Below are 20,468 nucleotides of genomic sequence, written 5' to 3'. Positions count from 1 at the left end.
GGGAGCGCGTTCTCGTCTCGGCAGCCTCTCTCCCCTCCCCCTTCTTCTGCCGGCCGGGGGAGAGCCATCCCGCTCAGCCGGATACTCTGGCGGCTGCGGCGCTTGACAGCAACTCAGACTCCCTCCTGCGACCCCCCTTTCTCCCCAACAGGCCTCGAAAAGGCCAGCGTGATCCCCCCGGACGCGGGGCGCGTCCAGGCAGGTCCTGTCTCCGCAGTGATCCAGGAGCACTGGCGGGGAGGTCCTTGCGCATGCCAGGTGCACAGACTACGCGATAGCCAGCCCCAGTGCCGGTGCGCCGCGGCAGGCCGGGCACTGCCTGAGAGGCTGTACCCTCACTGCACTCCCCGCCTTCGCCTCAAGCGCGGTCAGGACTCAGCAGCGCGTCGACCCGGCCGCTCAGACGCCGTCCGACCCGCAGCCCTGCGCCGCTGCGGCCAGTCGAGCCCGGCTAACTTTGAAGGGGGAAAACTGAGTAGCCGGGCTGGAGGGAGGGGGCTCGGGGCTGCGCGGCGCTCCCTCGGCCCCCCGGAGCCCCCGGGTCCCCCGCGAGCCCCCGCCCGGTCCGCCGCAACCTCAGCATTGGAGCCGGCGCGGGTGTCCCCCCCGCGCCGCCGGGCCGCCCTGGGCGAGACTCCTCCGGCGGCCTCCGGGGCCCCGGGGCGCGCGCAACAGGCGGCCCGAGTCGGCGGGAAGCTGGAGCGCCGGCGGCGTCGGCCTCGGAGGGGTGTGGAGAGGCGAGGCCAGGCAGAGCCCCGCGCAGCCATGGAGTCGCTCCTGCTGCCGGTGCTGCTGCTGTTGGCTGTACTGTGGACACAGGCGGCCGCCCTCATTAACCTCAAGTACTCGGTAGAAGAGGAGCAGCGCGCCGGGACGGTGATCGCCAACGTGGCCAAGGACGCGCGCGAGGCGGGCTTTGCACTGGACCCACGGCAGGCCTCTGCCTTTCGTGTGGTGTCCAACTCCGCTCCGCACCTGGTGGACATCAACCCCAGCTCGGGCCTGTTGGTCACCAAGCAGAAGATCGACCGTGACCTGTTGTGCCGCCAGAGCCCCAAGTGCATCATCTCGCTTGAGGTCATGTCCAGCTCAATGGAGATCTGCGTGATTAAGGTGGAGATCAAGGACCTGAATGACAATGCGCCCAGCTTCCCGGCGGCACAGATTGAGCTGGAGATCTCAGAGGCGGCCAGCCCCGGGACGCGCATCCCGTTGGACAGCGCCTATGACCCGGACTCGGGCAGCTTCGGCGTGCAGACGTACGAGCTCACGCCTAACGAGCTATTTGGCCTGGAGATCAAGACGCGCGGCGACGGCTCGCGCTTTGCAGAACTCGTGGTGGAGAAGAGTCTGGACCGGGAGACGCAGTCGCACTACAGCTTTCGCATCACTGCGCTCGACGGCGGCGACCCGCCGCACCTGGGCACTGTTGGCCTCAGCATCAAGGTGACCGACTCCAATGACAACAACCCTGTGTTTGGCGAGTCCACCTATTCAGTGACCGTGCCAGAGAACTCACCTCCCAACACGCCTGTCATCCGTCTCAACGCCAGTGACCCAGACGAAGGCACCAATGGCCAGGTGGTCTACTCCTTCTATGGCTACGTCAACGACCGCACTCGAGAACTCTTCCAGATCGACCCGCACAGCGGCCTGGTCACGGTCACTGGTGCCCTAGACTATGAAGAGGGCCATGTGTACGAACTGGATGTGCAGGCCAAGGACCTGGGGCCCAACTCCATCCCGGCACACTGCAAGGTCACCGTCAGCGTTCTGGACACCAATGACAACCCGCCGGTCATCAACCTGCTGTCGGTCAACAGCGAGCTGGTGGAGGTGAGCGAGAGCGCCCCACCGGGCTACGTGATTGCACTGGTGCGGGTGTCTGATCGAGACTCCGGCCTCAATGGGCGCGTGCAGTGCCGTTTGCTGGGCAACGTGCCCTTTCGGCTGCAGGAGTATGAAAGCTTCTCCACTATCCTGGTGGACGGACGGCTGGACCGCGAGCAGCACGACCAGTACAATCTCACGATCCAGGCGCGCGACGGCGGCGTGCCCATGCTGCAGAGCTCCAAGTCCTTTACCGTGCGCATCACCGATGAGAACGACAACCACCCGCACTTCTCCAAGCCCTACTACCAGGTCATTGTGCAGGAGAACAACACTCCCGGTGCCTATCTGCTCTCTGTGTCGGCCCGAGACCCCGACCTGGGTCTCAATGGCAGTGTTTCCTACCAGATCGTGCCGTCGCAGGTGCGGGACATGCCTGTCTTCACCTATGTCTCCATCAACCCCAACTCGGGTGACATCTATGCGCTGCGATCCTTCAACCACGAGCAGACCAAGGCATTTGAATTCAAGGTGCTGGCCAAGGACGGCGGCCTGCCCTCGCTGCAGAGCAACTCCACTGTTCGGGTCATCATCCTCGACGTCAATGACAATACCCCAGTCATCACCGCCCCACCCCTGATCAACGGCACCGCTGAAGTCTACATACCCCGCAACTCGGGCATAGGCTACCTGGTGACGGTTGTCAAAGCAGACGACTACGATGAGGGCGAGAATGGCCGGGTCACCTATGACATGACAGAGGGCGACCGCGGCTTCTTTGAAATAGACCAGGTCAATGGCGAGGTCAGAACCACTCGCACCTTCAGTGAGAGCTCCAAAGCTTCCTACGAGCTTATTGTGGTGGCCCACGACCATGGCAAGACGTCTCTCTCCGCCTCTGCGCTCGTCCTAATCTACCTATCCCCTGCTCTCGACGCCCAAGAGTCGATGGGCTCGGTGAACTTGTCCTTGATTTTCATTATCGCCCTGGGCTCCATTGCTGGCATCCTCTTTGTCACTATGATCTTTGTGGCAATCAAGTGCAAGAGAGACAACAAAGAAATCCGGACCTACAACTGCAGGTAGAGCCAACTTTTCTTTCTTTCCTTCTTTGTCTTGGGTGAATAATGTGTATCTGTGTCTCTGTGTGAAAACCCTAGTGCTTTTGTTTCCTATTTAAATACATGCACCCTACTTACAGCGCTTCTTTTTGGAGGGAGGGGGGAGTTTATGTCAGCCCAAGTTGATCAATTCTTTTGAACTGACAGTTTTCCGGAAGACAATCATTTACTGTTCGAATGGATTCTGTCACATAATGATGATGAGCAGAATAGCAATTATCATTTTAAAATTTGCACAGCTGTCTCCATGAAGTTATGGCAGAAAAAAATTAATATGAGAGAGAGAGAAAGATTGATTGATTTTTAGCAGAACCTTGAGGTACCACAACTTGATTTGGGGGCTGTAGTGTTTTGGGGACAGGTACTGAAAGGAAAGGGAGTACTGGCAGCTGCCCTGTCCTGTTGTAGAGAGAACCTCTGAAGAAAGCCTGTGAGTGGGAGTCTAAGGTAGGAAACAAAGTTGGGGGAAGAGAGAACAGGAGTGTATGGGGAAGCAGGCAATTAGAGTGTTTTAGTGTGTTCTTGGCTTATTTTGTATCCAGTCCCCAAACATCTGGCTATGTGAAGTGAAATTCTACTAGTCATCTATATGTTTTCAAATATCTGGTTATTGGGTAGAGACCAAACATCCCAATGAGGAACAGGACTTTTGCATCCAGATGTTTCACTAGAAGTAGCAATCTTCTGGAGTTGATGGTTCTTTCCTCTAATGTGGAACTCTGCTGTGGCCCTAAGAGCTGGTCCTTACCAGTGGATGTCACTATGGGCTGTGGTGTTACAGTTTCCCTTGAAATGTGTGCAGAATATGTGTGTGGTATGTCTGAGAGAGAGGGAGGTGGGGGAAGGAGGGAGGGAGGGAGAGAGATAGAGAGAGAGAGAGAGAGGGAGAGAGGGGGAATAGAAATGTGGAAACTGGAATGACACGTAGTAATTTTTTTAAAAAAAGATTTCCTGATAAGCACTTTGGAGGGTCTTACTGAAGCCCTTCCTTACAATATCCAATTTAGGATAATACATGTAATTTTTTTTCAGCAGTGTATCATTGAAACGGTTGAAAAAAAAAGTTGTTTCTTTAGTTTGCTGAAAATGAATGATGCTACTATTTCCAACCAAGGTGTGTGTGTGCTTTCAACACACCTACACATCCAGTGTGTCTTTTGTGCCATCTGTGCTTGCATGTTAATCAGTCAAAATATGTTCCTGTAGGTCCAATTTGTATTTGACATCAACTGAAATGCACACTTCTGTGAATCAGAGCCCCCTGAATATGTAACAGCCATGCAATTATTGTTTCCCTTTTACTATTCTCTGCGTTACACAAGTTAGTAGACAAATGCTAACCACACATGAATATCAATCAGGTGCCATAAAAGAGCAGCTGCAATGCCTCATAAATGCTTTAATCCTGTTGCTAGTGAAATGGCCATGACTTTTCTTTCCTTCAGCTCCGAGTCATTTCAGATGGGAGAAATGGAAATTAATATTACTCTTACCTTTGAAACCTGTGACTGCCAGTGGCATTTTTTATAGGAGAAAAATGAGGAGTCTATAAAATTTTATTTATATGGAGATAATGATAGAGGGGACTCTTTTAAGCCATTTCCTCAGCATAAAGTAAATGCATAAGACCCTTTCCTTGATGAAAAGAAATCAGGTTGAAATAAAGATATTGAAGGCTTTGCCACCTCTTGGTGATGTATGACTCAAAGTGAGAGCTCTTTCTGAGAGCTTGCCAGGGAGATCATTAAACAGGGAGGAGAGCATTTGAAATGAAAAGAAAAAAAACAAAAAAAGTGAATCTCAGTGCTCTCCAACTTCACTCATATGTGTATTTTGTAAAGAGCTCTGTTTCCTGCGCTGGTTTGGGATTAATGAAGTACAGTTTAATTAAATAATTGCTCGATACAGAAAGGGCTGTGCAATGAATGCCTCAGCTGAATAATTGGATGGGGCATTGCCAAACTTACCCATCGTGGGTAAAGAAAATGATTAGAACTTCTCATTGATTCTAAATGATTAGAAAAGAAAATCAACCCCAGTCCTGGGGTCTTTGGGATTTTATCTGCTCCCAAGCCCCAATAGCATCAGCTTGCCCTCACTGCAAGTCTGCCTGAGCACAGAGAGAAAGGGTGAGGGGAAGGCAACTGCTCAGCTCTAGGAAGATCCCTGGGACATAGCAAGAATGTGCCTCTGGAGATAGGCAATCTCCTGGTCTGATCACTTTTTAGAAACCTAAAGTTTAAGAGCTTGTCTTTCCGTGTATTAAGCAGAGGTTTCTTGTTCTCAGCCTCTGCAGAGCCTCTTCCTGAAATGCATTCATTTATGATACTTGCGAGATGATCTGCACTTGCTGTTTGAATTGGGCTCCCTTTTTGTATTCAGACAATTAGCTTTGTCGAGGGAGAATACAGGCACAGTCTTTCTCTTGTAAAGATCAACCTGTATTATTTATTAACCCTATTGTTTTGCTGATTATTGCTCAGAAATGGAATTTCCAGACAATAAGCTGAATCATTGTGTGCAAAGTAATAAATGACTTTGAGAATCTGGCTACATTTAAATGTATTTCTTTTGACAAGTCTCTTAATGCTTGGTGTCTTTGGTGCGCGTTGCTGGGTCTGTGTCAGTGTTAATTAAATTGAGCTCTTTATGTTCCAGCACAGCTGCTTGTAGGTACACCTGAATGGAGAGGGATGCTGAATGCACTAACCTTTAAATTCCTTTGCAGTAATTGTTTAACCATCATTTGTCTCCTTGGCTGTTTTAAAAAAGGACAAAACAGCAAGTGTCTGCATTGCATCTTGGTTTCTCCCATTAGCAAGGAGCAAGACAAAAAGGCTGAGGAGAAAGTGAGCCTAAGGGGAAAGAGGTAAAAAGTCTTTTCCCCTCGTTCAAATGGGTTTGGCTATCAGATTTCTTGAGGAGAGGTGGGGCGTGGGGTGGGGAGTAGAAGGGAGCAGGGCTAGGGCAGTGGGAACGAGGGTGTGGAGGAGAGGAGCTGAGGATTTGTCAAAGGACAGGGTCTGATTTGCTCCCGTTCAAAATCGATCAGTTCAATCACCAAGGAACCTGATTGAGGGTGTTCGTCACATGGCAATTGCTTGGAGGAACTGGAAAGGGGATTATTTTTTATTTCTTTCTATCTCCTCTTCTGTTAAATTAGAACTAGCTTCTTATTTCACCCAGGAGTTCCTTTGGCTTCCAAAAAAGCTCCCGATTTGAGCATTTTCATGCTTTCTCTCCCATAGGCTCAACTTTCCCCGTCCCCACACCCTTGTTAAATGGTCACTCACAATGAGGAATTCCAAATCTAAAGTATAGAAACTTTGGGAGAGGTAGTGGGAGGTTACTATGTTTAATTTAAAAACTTTACAGCCCTCAGCTTGTTTTCACATGTAGAAAGCACAGGGAGAAACCTGATGATGTAATGCACCAGAATAAGAAGCTGGAGCGGAGATGGGGTGCAACCCTTTGGGGTGCTTAATGTTTATTAATCGATGCATGGTTTGGGAGGGCGTTAGCGATACATGCTGCCTTTTCTGTCACATAGAATCGCTGAATACTCCTATGGGCATCAAAAGAAATCAAGCAAGAAGAAAAAAATCAATAAGAATGACATCCGCCTGGTACCCCGGGATGTGGAGGAGACAGACAAGATGAACGTTGTCAGTTGCTCCTCCCTGACCTCGTCCCTCAACTATTTCGACTACCACCAGCAGACCCTTCCTCTGGGCTGCCGCCGCTCTGAGAGCACTTTCTTGAATGTGGAGAACCAGAATACCCGCAATACCAGCGCCAACCACATCTACCATCACTCTTTCAACAGCCAGGGCCCCCAGCAACCAGACCTGATCATCAACGGTGTACCTCTGCCCGAGGTGAGTGCAGCTAAGCGGCTCTGTGAGGTCCTCCCAGGCCTCTTTCCCATGCTGCTCGCTGGACCCCATCAGCCTCTATGGTAGCACATTCCCTGGCAGTGGTGGGAGAACTTCTCTGCCTAAGCCCATTTCCAAAGTCAGGGTTTGCTACCAGTGCTTCTTGGGGCAGAGGGTAACCCAACATATTGAGCCTTTGTAGGGGTGGATGTTGGGAGTAGGAGCTCAAGGTCTGAGCCTTTGAAATACCTATATGGTATTTTGGCGTAATATGAATTGTACCACCTGTTGCAAATACAGTACGCTTGCCAGCCTGTTGTACCAGTATGACAGTTAAAGTGGCTAAGAATCAACAAGTAGTCTTAAAGATAGATGAGCCCTAGAATGCTCGGGGGCCAGTTTCCTAGTGTGAGAGTGATTCAGCCTTCTGAAGCCCCCTTTTGCTTTTTTTTTGGTCATAGACGTGCTTTGCTGAGAATATGGATGGGCCGGTTAAAGAGAGGCAAACAAAAATATAAAAAAGCCACATTGCTGTTTCTTAATAGTTCTTATGGTGACATTTGACAAATGAGGAGGTTGAAACTGTCACTAATAATGAAAATTTCAGGAATTAACTATGTATTTGAGTTAGCTCTGTTTCTCTTTACCAGGAATGACTGTTTTCAAATGGAAGCATTTTTTTTTTTTTTGGACACTATGTGGTCCAGTGTTTGCTGTCTATTGAAATTTTTCAGGGTAGTAGGGTAGTAACGTGGATGATGGTAGGTTGGTGGCTGGGTGGAAGGCTATAAATAACAGCTCTTAAGTTAATTTCATTTTTCCTTGAGTTGTTTAAGTCCCTCTTTGGTTGGAAATTTAATGCACTGGGAGGCATATGCCCTCTTCCAGGCCACTAATGAAAGGAATACTACATACTTGGAGAGCACTTCACAACCTTTGTCTTCTTTGATCCTTACAGTCAGGTATCTTAATAGGTTGCCCTTCAGTAGATGATGAATGGAGGTCCAGAGATGCTAAGGGACTTGTTCAGACTCACTGGGCAGGGATATCAAGAGAGAGAGAGAGGAAGGACTAGATTGCAGGGCTCTATAACTCTGGCGAGTGCTGTTTCAGTGACACTTCCCTGCCTCAGAAATAATTCAGCCTAACATACCTGGGCTGGGATGCATATAAAATGGCCTGATAGTATTTATATCAATTTCATAGGGCAAAGGGTTTTAGGATCACTTTTATCGACTGCTCCTCCTAGTTCCTGAAAAATATTTCTCATCAGAATTAATGGGGCCAAAAAGCAGTGCTTTTCATTAGAAACTGATGATTTTCTTCTAGCAGCAGAGACACCAATATTGTCAATCTATAAATCTATAAGTAAGGATTTATTGAAAATCCAGTATTATGCTAGGTAGGCTCAGTTATAATTATGAATGTCAGTGGATACTACTAGGAACTAGACCATAGACTTTCTGGAGGACTGCTCATGGACCACCAAGAGTTCAACAATGGAGAGGGAGAGGTAGTGCTATGTAGTAGAATCAGATAGAACATGATTTTGAATCTGGGGGACATGTCTTGCTATGGTATCCCTCTGAATCTCTGTTTCCTCATCTACAAAATGGGTACATGTGTCATGCAAGGTTGGTCCAAGGAATAATATGGCATTATGTAATGTAAGGGGACTGACACATAGATACCCCCTGAATCGTAGGTCTCTTCACCAGACAATAACTGGAGAGTGACTATTGTAATGGCCTGCATACCTGAGTGTAGCTCCCTAGGCACTTATAACCAAAGAGGCTGGTTCTGTATAGAGAAGATCTACAAAGTGGTGCGGTTACCGTATTCATACTGGACTTTTAAATAATGGAGGTAAAAAATGCCAAGGTTTTGGGTTAGGTGCTGACTGCTGCTGCCAGTGGAGATGTACAAAAGAATTGAATCCTGAGGGCTTGGTGACTATGCAATCAATTCAAAGTAGTAGAGAAACATAAGCCCTGGTGTCTATGGGATGCTTTGAGGGGGCAAGAGATATATGACTATATCTGCATGGTTTACTTGAGATCTTGGTGTTCTTTCTGAGATTCTCCTGTGGACAAAATTAAACAAAGTATTGCTTCAGTTATTTAGAAAAGCCATTGAAAGTCTGAATTCTGATCCTATCTCTGACTCACAAAGCAAGATACTTTCTTATTTAACAAAGTCATGCAGACCTAGCGTCTAGGGCTAGTCAGGGCCAAGACAGCATATATTAGGCATGGTGAGGTTGTGTATTTCTAATATGCAGTCCTGGAGAGTTCAACTGACAAACCCATTCAGAAAGGAGAGAGGCCCACTCACAGCAGAGCATGAATCAGGCCATTTAAACCTGCATCTGTCACAAAGTCCTGCATGGAGAAAATGACACTTCTTTTCTTCCCATACCAGAGGCCCTTGAACATGGACTAGGTAGAATACTTAGGTACAGTGAAATCTGTAGAGGTGTAGGGATGATTGATTCATACATTCAACTAATATTTGTTGTGTGTCTATTCTTTGTAAGGTTCTGTTGTAGGCTCTGGTGTTAGAGAAATGAAAAAGATGTCCTCTGATCTCAAAGAATGCACATTCTAGTGAGGGAGATAAGCAAATAGGTGATTTGCGGTATGGAGTGATAAATGCTACTATCAGGTACAATGGGATAGTCTCCATTACTAGGATAATAATATCATAATATATTTCCTACCTTTTCTTTATATTTTTCCGAATTAATTAATTGATCCATCTAAGAAACCAACAATTATTAAGCAATTATAGCACAGAGTGTTAAGTGCTACCATGTGATGCATATAAGATTCTGTGGAAATTTCTGTATTAAATCTTATTATGTCATGTACATTTTTCTCTATATTATTTCATTAAACCATTTTTTAATTCATTAACTCAACCCAGGAGCATTTATTGCACACTTAGAACATGCCAGACACTGTATAACTTGCCGAGGATACAAAAATAAAACACTTGATCCTTGACCCCAGGGAGCTTACGGGGAGACAGACAAGTAAACAGGTCATTTCAGTTCAGGAGAACATCTCTTTACTGAGCACATATTACATTCTTACTCACCAGACTGGGACCAAAGGTCACTACGCATTAGGTTCCTTTGCTGGGCTACCTTGTGGACAAACTCACTCCCTTCATTAGCTGCAGCGTCGGTTACAGGGCTTACTGGCAATGGCATTACAGAGGAGTGAGAATTGCTTCCCTCACAGCGCTGCATCACACTTTAAAGTTTATCACCATGGCATTAAATCAAATCACTAAACATTGTTTGAGTGTCCACTGTGTGCTCAGCTGTGTGGCAGGTACCATGGGGATCCCAAATAAATATAAGATGTAGCATCTGCCTTCAGAGTTCATAGTTTGGTTGGGGAGCTAAGATCACCCACATGATTTCCCTGTAAGCAACACAAAAGGGTTTCTAACCTCCAGTCACTTTGCAGCCTGCTTAGTACTCTCCTGCTACTCCTTCCCTGGCAGCGCAGCCATCATTTATATGTAGATTTACTGTTGAGCTCTCAAGTTTGGTGCTGATGTGAGGGTAACTTTTGCATCAGTGTGCAGACCTAGCCACATTTGAATATTGTTGGCTCTAGAAACTGAAGGGAACGTGACTTTAAAGGCAGTTAGATAGGAAAAGGCAAAGGGAATGGAGCACTGAAACATTCAATATTAAAAAACTCAAATTAAAAAATGCCTCACCAAAGAGACTGGATGTTTGACCATTTCAGCCCTCCTGAAGGCAGGAAGAGGTCCCACCCAAGTCTCTATTAATTACCAGCAGAAGAAATGAGTTGCATTGGAACTCAGCCTTTAGAATTATGGAGACCATCTTGCCTGGAATTCTTTTTTTTTTTGTTTTTTTTTTTGCGGTACGCGGGCCTCTCACTGTTGTGGCCTCTCCCGTTGTGGAGCACAGGCTCCGGACGTGCAGGCTCAGCGGCCATGGCTCACGGGCCTAGCCGCTCCGCGGCATGTGGGATCTTCCCAGACCGGGGCACGAACCCGTGTCCCCTGCATCGGCAGGTGGACTCTCAACCACTGCGCCACCAGGGAAGCCCTTGCCTGGAATTCTTTGTCTTCATTTACCTGTCCTCTGATGTTGGTCAGGAGGTCAGCTGTGTGGATTTTGTGGTTTTTGTACACAAATTTGATGAGGGAATGTGGAGGATGCTTTTGCTGTTTCCAGAAGACTTTTGTAGGATTAGTGATGTCAAGTATCTCTTAAATATTTTAAATTGAAGTTGAGATTTGCATTCTTTGGCATCCTGGTTTATTTAGTCCGTAGATTTAGTGTATATGTAAGTGAATGTGTGTGTGTGTGCACATGCATATGGGTGTATGGGGTGGGGGGATAGTGAAGAGAGGGGAAAGGAGGTTGAAAAAATAGATAATGGAGAAGAAAGTAAGTAGTTTTGCCAGTTTGCTAAGATTTTTCTAAACTTAGTCCAGTTTGTTTTATTATTATTATTTTTTTGATACACGGGCCTCTCACTGTTGTGGTCTCTCCCATTGTGGAGCACAGGCTCCGGACGCGCAGGCTCAGCGGCCATGGCTCACTAGCCCAGCCGCTCCGCGGCATGTGAGATCTTCCCGGACCGGGGCACGAACCCGTGTCCCCTGCATCAGCAGGCGGACTCTCAACCACTACGCCACCAGGGAAGCCCTAGTCCAGTTTTTTTAGAGCCTCGTCAGTACGGCAAATAATGTTTCTTCCAATCTTATGGAATGGTGGCATGCCTTCTGGGTGTCTCTGTATGCTACAAAGTATTACTCCTTTGTACATCAGCATTCCTGCATTACCCTTTTTGTCACCCAGGTCATTGTTGAAGGAGGAAAATGAAACTCATTTCTTCTGCTGGTAATGGAGACTTGGGTGGGACCTCTTCCTGCCTTCAGGAGGGGTGAAATGGCCAAACTTCCAGTCTCTTTGGTGAGATATTTTTAATTTGAGTTTTTAAATATTGAATGTTTCAGAGCTGACAATTCTAAGAGAGTGATAGTGGGCAAGAGCTTCCAGAATTCTAGTCATAGGGTGCATAGGGATTTAATTTTGGTTTCAGACTCCATCTTGAGCTCTCTCTTTTTATTTTTCCTTCTTTCACTAGCAAATGTAACATCTTTGATATAAGACATCCTCAGGGTGTGTGCGTGGTCTGCTATGGTCACTTACGGAGCAGTTTCATAAGTAGCAGCACGGTAGCAGTGGATGAGTTTGCAGGACAAGGATGTATGTGGCAGACCGGATTGAATGCTTCCAATTATCCTACCGAAAGTCTCAGTGCGTGTTAGCTTAGTGCAAATAATGAAACTAAAACATCAGTTAGGCTTTGAAGAAAAATAAGAAAGAAATAGCATGCTTTGGTCCCTAAAAAGAGTTTTAAAAGTTAGGGATTTGCAGTGATCTGAGTGAAACTCTGAGCTAAGGAGCTAGAAAAGCAGCCACAAACCTATCAGGTGTCAAGTTCAGAAGTCACTAGAAAATTAATAGGTACAATGAGGCTGGTTAGGATAGCAAGGTAACGACACAAATCACCCCCTCGAATTAAAACAAACCAACAAACGCTTCAGGAAGCAATTTTATTGTAATTTCCTTGTTTTCACAGGGTCTTGGAACCATCTGAGTCTTATCCCTAAGGGTCAAAAGTACCCCTCAGGCTTCAGAAGGAAGCAATGGAAAACAGTGCAGCCCACATATTTTCAAGGCTCACTCCAGTTTTCTTAAAAATCAAAGGCTCCACTTTTACTGAGAGACAGTCTAGGGCCACCCATTGGCTACATTGCATCTTATTGGCCCGTTTCACATCTAGTCTAAGCAGTGCGTTTCCCATGGGGATCCGCTTGCAAGATGTGTTCCAGAATAAACTGCTCCTCTGTCATCTCCATGCAACTGCTGCAGAACTGAGTTAGTTTACATTAGTATTTGCTAATTTATTATTATCATTCCTTATTGGCAATTAACTGGTTACTTTAGAGATCATCTCTCTCCCCATACACCTTCACTAAAGTTGAGCTCAGCCAGAGAGCTTGCTAATGATCCTGAGATTTCTCTCCCTAGGGGACTGGAGGCAGGACATTTTCCATAGAGGATTCTGAGCCTTTGGAATTCCTCTTATCCGAGGACCACTTGCTTTGGGTCCCAGTAACCCTACCAGGTTTTTCTCTGTCAGTCAGATTTATAAGGTGGGAGGAGCTGCAGACCTCTCCTCCCCTAACCTTGCCCTAGTCTTTGCTGTGGCTTTGGTATACCATGCCCTGAGGCTGAAGCAGTAGGGTTGGGGGATTTCTTGCTCGGAATTGGAAGACTGAAAGAAGATGAAATCAACTCCTGGCAAAGCTGGAGTCTTTCAGTTATGGTGCTGCAGTGGATCTGAGGCGTCTGCTTGGAGTTTGAGATGTTGACCCCTCTGAATGTGTATCTCAGCTTCTAGGGCTTAGGGGAGGCCAAGCTTGACTGGATCAAGTGTCTCAGATGTGGGTAGATGAAGCCATTTGTACAAAAGGCCTGTGTATAAGAGGCGGGAGGCTGGCTCTGGAGCAGCCATTTTCCCCCACTGAGAGGAGGCTTGATTTCTTGATGTGTGACTGGCTGGCCTTTAATGTGAGCCTCATTTACTTCGAACAATTGATAGGCTTGAAGTGAAAAGTCCCAGAGGATCAGTTGTTTGTAGAGGGAAATGCTCTTCAAGTTACATTTCCTCTTTGGCTGTTGTGTAGTTAGGAGTGGTTTTTGTGTGGGCTGCATGGTGAGGGTCACTCTGCTTCCAGTGGGTGTACCCAGGCTGCTAGTGCCTTCCTATGTCCCCCCAGAAAACCAGGAGGAAAGTACTGCAGCCTGAAACTGGAGAACAGCTCTGCCAGCTCTAGGAACTTGGGGTCCCATGAGGAAATCTCATTTGCCATCATTCAGCAGCATTCAGGATTTTGCTTCAGGATACTGGTTAGGACCACACAGCGCCACAGCACTCCTGGAAGAGGTGTCAGAAGGGACCAGTATTTCTACTCTATAATCATGAAAATGGAGTTGCAGAGAAGGCAGATGAGTTGCCCAGGCACACATCATTTGGGGCCAAACTGGGTCCCTTTGGATCGATAGCAGTTCCTCTGTTGCAGTTTCCAAGTGCTTTCTGTCACGTAACAGAAAACTTGACTGGATTCCACAAGAAGACCTGTGGCTATACCTTTGGCCCGTAGTTGTGTTCCTGAAAAGTTGTGCAGCAGGAAGTGTTTGTTTTGTAAATTAGACCCCCTGTTAACCACAGTAGTGGCATTCCGTATAGAAACACTGTGGTGGATTCTTTCATAAAGGAAAGAACCCTTGTGTAATGTGAATAATCAACTCCTTACCGATTTCCTTTGTAAATCTGGATTTTTCACATATCTTGTTTGCTTAAAGTGCAATTCCTCACATTGGCAAGATTTACAAAGCCTTTGAAAGGTGGGCCAATTCATTATTCCCTTGACTTCTCACTGTTTAGCCTTCCTGGTTGAATCTCACTTAATTACAAAATGTAATTATGTAATATGTAAAATACATGGTGTCCAGAGAAGACAGATAATACCTCCCAGATTTAACAAATGTTAACATTTCATATTTGCTCCAGATTTTAAAAAATTAAAGGTTACAGCTATCCTCTTCCCATTCTATTCCTCTCCCTCTATCCATTCTTTGTAAGTCTGTAGCTGGAAGAACAGCAACCCATCAGGAATGTTTTTGGTGCATTTTGTCTTAGCCTTATGAGCTCGCTTCTGAAAGAGATGGCTCTCATTTTGCAGCCCCAGGTCCTAAAAGCTCCCCAAGTCAATATGGGTCTCCTGGATTGAGTAGAGCCTGGGAATTACTTTGGAAAATGAAAACGCTCTCTTAAACTTGCTTTAAATTCAGCCTTTGGTAGTATATAAAGATGTTAAAAAAATTTCAGCCTTTGGGGAGGGAGAAAATTACTTTTTGGAAAGAAAATAAGTGAGAGTGAGAGTTAGACAGATTGACAGACAGACAGGTGTCAGGGGCAGCTATCTTGAGTTTTGAGCAGACCATTTGGGATTGAAGCAGGCAAGAAGCTTGGTGTGAAGCCTGCATTCTCCTTGAGCTCAGTGTTCATGGACTAGCACTGGGGCTTCTCCATGTCAGATGCTTAAGCACTGCCTTGATGTGCATAGTCTTCGGATGCTCCATTAAGTCTCCGAATGCCAGGGTGGCCAGTTTTCAGCTTCTCCCACCGGGCCCCATCTGGCCACTGTTCTGTGGCAAGCTGCTCTCCCTCACTGCCACCAGCACTGGTCTTGGCAGTCTCTGCTTTCTGGATTATTTTTGCTTGTAAATTTGATTTCCAGAGCATGAAGGGCACTTCATCTCAGATTGTGTAGTTTGCTCTTCTGAACAAAATGGATTCCCTGTGTAAGCTGGTGGGAAGATAAGTTCAATTCAAAGGCCAGACTCTCCTTTTAGGGGAGTGTGTGTGCGTGCGTGTGCGTGTGTGTGTGTGTGTGTGTGTGTGTGTGAGAGAGAGAGAGAGAGAGAGAGAGAGAGAGAGGGAGAGAGAGAGAGGACATATCTACTTGTCTCACCCACTTATTCTGCCTCTGAGGTGATGGAGCCTTTATGAGCTGGCCTGATTGTATACATATCTATGAGCTTAGCTTCTCAGAGCTCCCCTCCCCACAGTGACACTCTGATGGTTATCTCCCTGAGGAAATGCTTATAAACCTCATCACAGCAGGGTGTGATCCCCCAAATGTGAGGCCAGGGCACCCCAATTTGATATAGCCCAGGGACAGATATCCTGGGGACTATTTTTAATTGAGAGCTCTGAGTAGGAAGCAGTCAAATAAACATTGCTGTGCGTACAACCTAGCTTAAGAAAACCTTACAGGGAATCTCAGTTCCTTGGAAATGATTTTCTGAGTCTCAGTTTCTCTTTTTGTCTTTTTTGGGCATAATTCTGTTTAAAGTCTTCCTCTTTGATTCACTTGGCTCAAGGAAATCTGGTTTGGGCTGCCTATGTGTATAGGTACTTCGCTATAAAACCATATCTTTTCTGAGTGAGATGTATGAGTAGGGAGACTAGATCAGACTGCATTCATAGGGATTGACTTAACCTTTAAGCAACTTTTTTTTTATAACTAAAGATGCCTGTAATCTAGCATTCATATTTGAAGCTTGACATGCTTGAGGGATACAGGACTCTGGAAATGCAGGGACAAGCAGAGGCATCTGGCTGTAGGTAATGTTGAATGACTTGTTGGAAGACTGATTCCCTTCTCTGTGCTGCCAGGCACAGAGGCCATGGTGAGGACACAGGCATGCTGCCCTCAGAAGACTGTCACTGACTCTGATCTTGCCATCCTGGTCATTTCTTTAATTAGTGCATTTCTATTTTCTCAAGTATGGACTTTCAAGTGATAGAGTATGCTAATGGCAACATTTGTTCCTAAGACCTTAGGGGAGAGAACATGGTGGCATTAGTATTAAATAATGTCTTTTTCATAGTGAGATTTTGCCTGATTTTTAATTGCAAAACAATTTATGATAGTTATGGCTCTTTAGAAACAAATCTCAAATGCTATATATGAAACACCAATTTTCTGTGTGGCTTGTGAGCCTGCTAATGGGATGTGTGTCCTTGCATCTCTAGGTCACTCTTTCTAATTTTGCCTCTACTGGTAATTCTTTAGAAACAGAAAAAGGTGTGTGCTTTGTTGCAACAAGAAATACAATAAGGAAATGCCTGAAATGGAAAGAAAGTTAAACTGCTTTTGCACGAACTCTATGTAGGGTCCTGATAGAGCAAAATCTTATAAAACTGGTAAAGCTTGGTGTTTGCACATCTGATCATCTAGCGCCCTCAAGAAGTGATCATGGAAGGTGGAGAAAAACTGAAGTGCAAGGGTTCATCTGGAACTGCAAAGGTTTGTGGCTGTGCATGGTGTCATATTTGGAGTCAAATATGTGTGTGACACTTGCAATACCTTGCTTTCCTCACCCTTTGAGCCTAGAAAGCTCCATTGGGACAGTTATCCCTAATGTGTGTGTCACCCCTAGTCACTGTATTCCCAAAGATAATCTAGAAATCTGTAATTCTGGGATAGGGGAGGAGGAGGTCACTAGCAAAACAGGTGAAACAGAATTAAAAACCTCATAAAAGAGGAGCTTTAGTTTATTGAAATCTATTATTACTTAGGAAAGCAGACTCCAAGACATTGAGAATTCTGAAAAATCCAAATAGATGCCAAACGGCACCAATCCTGGAACAAACATATAAGGAGACTGGGTCAGGGGATCTCCAAGTTCTTTTGCGGTTCTGAGTATAATTTGAATTTTGCAGTATTGGTTTGAAAGGTTTCATATAACTGCATTAAGGTTTGAGTCTATGATGACAATGACTGCTACAATGGCTACCACAATGGTGGTATTGAGACTAAGGAACTTAGCTATGACAGGTGACACAATAGATACGGCTCTTTAGCTTTTACATGAGGGCAAGATATTCTGTGTCTAATGTGAGTTGTATGTACATCAAAAGTCAGTAGCCTCTCTATTCAAATGGGTCTCCTTGTCCAATGTGAGTTCTGTCATAAAGGCAGCAATGAGTACATTAACCTGGCTTCAATTGGTCTGTACTTGCTCTAGGGATGAGTAGGAGATACACTTCTCTTGCCTGGCCAGCTAGACCTTTCAGAAGAACACAAATTCACTTAAGTATAAATTATGTTGATTATCACGCTACCGAAAAAATCACAGGGCTGTAAGTCACCAAGACCTCCTTTTTAAGTTAGGTATTCTTGAGAACTGTTTTGTATATCATGATAAATTATCTAACCTTTCATACTTTTGAAGGCCAACATTATGGAAATAAGCAGCTTTTTATTCCATTCTAAGGTCAGTCTAACTAAATTATGCAACTTCTAATGCAATTGCTTGAAGCTTCAACTTTGAAAGTTTTCTCATTTTAATACCTTGCAACAGAGATAAATATTTTTTAGCTACTATTCATGCTTAACAATATATTTCCGTGATTGTCCATTTTTTTTTGGTGGCATTTGTTGGCATGAGAGGCAGTTCACCATGGCTTTGCTTATTTTGCTGTTTGCTATAGATAATCAGCAAAGAGCCAGAATTAAAAAAAACATGTGTTTTTGTTTTTGTTGTTATTTTTAAATTTCAGGCCATAGGAGGCTAACTGAGCCCTACAGAGTCAATATATAGGGGGCACTTGGGGTTTTTCTTGAGAATCAAAAATGAGGTAGATTTTCTTTTAAAGTAGATTTGATTCCAGAATTATTAAACTCAATGCATGTTGGAGGCTGGCGGATTGCATTTAGCAGGATTTGGGGCACTATCTGTAACAAAGCAATCTACTTCTTTCAGAGAGTAAACTGCTATTTCAGGGGAAGGAGAGGTCAGTAGGGGAGCTTTTGGGAAGCTCTGTTTTACTTTTAAGCCCCCTAAAGAATATTTTTCAGGGGCTCCTTGAAGGCAGGGCCAATTCTGTGCAATTCCTTCTGTACAGTGTCAGGTGTTATTGTGTTTTGTTACTCGTGAGTTATATAGTTTCTGTGGTGGTTATTGTGCCCTGATCATAAAGGGTATTCATTTATTCTAGGTAAAGCCTGGCCCTCTATGTGGATTACTTCCAGACTTTAGTGAATGGACTTCCTGTTTAATTAGTTAGACGTTTTTTCAAAAAGATATTTTGGCTTGAAAATATTCACTCATTCGTCCATCCACCAAATATTTGTAGATCATCCTTTATTGACCAGCCAGTACTCAGCTCTGAGGGACATAGAGCAAGTATAAGCAGTGCCTACCCTCATAGCTTATATTGTCATTGAGGAGACAAACTGAGAAGTTAAACACATTTTAAAAAGTCAATGGGGAAACTAAGGATTATTCACTAAGTGGTGACATGGAATTGATTAACAATTAAAGAAGTTTTAATTTCCCACTATATGTCAAAATAAATTCCACATGGCTTAAAGAGTTAAAGCTTTAAGATGAAAATTCAAATAATACAATTATTAAAAGAAAACAAATAAATATCCATCTAACCTTGAAACTGAATAGGACTTCAGAAGCGTAAAAGCAGTGTAAATGAATGCAAAGAAAAATACCAGCAGCTCTGGCTAAGTAAAACTTAGAAATGTCTGTATGTCCCAAAATATCAAAAGCTAAATAAAAAATAAACTATAAGCCAGGAAATATTTTCAATTTATATAGCAAAGAACCTATATTTATTATTTCTACAAATATTTATAGAGTGCTTACTGTGTGCTTATCACTATTCAAAGTGCTGGGGATACAACAGTGAACAAAACAAAGTCCCTGTCCCCATTGAGTTTATATTTTTATGGGTACAAATAATAAACAAATAAATATATAATATGTTAGGTGGTGATATGTAGAAAAATAAGGAAAGGTAAAGGGCACATGCTCTGCCAGGAATGAAGGTTCTCTAGGGAGGTCAGGGAAGACATCTTGGATAAGGGGACATTTAAGCAATGCCCTTCAAATATAAAGAGCTGTTACAAATCAATAAGACAAATACTACAATATAAAATTTATGGGACTTCCCTGGTGGTGCAGTGGTTAAGAATCTGCCTGCCAATGCAGGGGACACGGGTTTGAGCCCTGGTCTGGGAAGATCCCACATGCCACAGAGCAGTGAAGCCCGTGCACCACAACTACTGAGCCTGCGCTCTAGAGCCTGTGAGGCACAACTACTGAACCCACGTGCCACAACTACTGAAGCCCACGTGCCTAGAGCCTGTGCTCTGCAACAGGAGAAGCCACCTCAATGAGAAGCCAGTGCACTGCAATGAAGAGTAGCCCCCACTTGCTGCAACTAGAGAAAGCCTGTGCGCAGCAACAAAGACCCAACACAACCAAAAATAAATAAATAAATTAATTAAAAAATTATGCAAAGGACACAAATAGGTAATTCATAAAGAAGCTGTACAAATGACCAGTATATGAAAATATTTCAATCTTAATAACCAAATAATAGCAATGGAATGCCATTATTAACTTTTAATTATGGACACTATATATACTTATTAAAAAGTCAAGCAGTACAGGAGTGTACAAAATAGAATTGAAGTCTTCACAACTCTCTTCTCACCCATCCATTACCTCAGGGGAACCACAGACAATAATTTGATGTGCAAGATGTCATTTTTTACTTATCAAATAAGGAAAGATTAAAAAAAATATACTGAGCATTGGCAAGAGTGTGGTTATCATACGTGGAGTATAATTGATAGAACTGAAATTAATATAATCTTTCTTGGGGTGCAATTTGTCGATATTTAAATGTCCTTGAGGGCTTCCCTGGTGGCGCAGTGGTTGAGAGTCCGCCTGCCGGTGCGGGGACACGGGTTCGTGCCCTGGTCCGAGAAGATCCCACATGCTGTGGAGCAGCTAGGCCCGTGAGCCATGGCTGCTGAGCCTGCGCGTCCGGAGCCTGTGCTCCGCAACGGGAGAGGCTACAACAGTGAGAGGCCCACGTACCAAAAAAAAAAAAATGTCCTTGAATATGTAGTGTTTCTTCTTCTGGAAGTTATCCTAAGGAAATAACTTTAGATTTGCTTAGAAATTTATGTTCAAGGGTGT

General features: G+C 44.9%; 1 protein-coding gene across 3 annotated transcripts in view; it reads left to right on the top strand.

The window, feature by feature from the left end:
- Positions 1–765: 765 nt before the first annotated feature.
- PCDH19 (protocadherin 19) overlaps positions 766–20,468 on the top strand; it is a 105,970-nt gene continuing 86,267 nt past the window's right edge. For 2 of the 3 annotated variants that reach the window (XM_032620294.1, XM_032620295.1), the window contains exons 1-2: positions 766–2,912; positions 6,502–6,829. In XM_032620294.1, the coding sequence (XP_032476185.1) occupies positions 766–2,912; positions 6,502–6,829 (2,475 nt within the window). Of the gene's footprint in view, positions 2,913–5,679; positions 5,821–6,501; positions 6,830–20,468 lie in introns of all 3 variants that reach the window. The other variant, XM_032620293.1, reaches the window with a different exon arrangement.

The sequence above is a fragment of the Phocoena sinus genome, chromosome X (genome assembly GCF_008692025.1).
Source record: "Phocoena sinus isolate mPhoSin1 chromosome X, mPhoSin1.pri, whole genome shotgun sequence".
NCBI classification, from domain to species: Eukaryota; Metazoa; Chordata; class Mammalia; order Artiodactyla; family Phocoenidae; genus Phocoena; species Phocoena sinus.
This window is presented reverse-complemented; position numbering and strand designations above follow the sequence as displayed.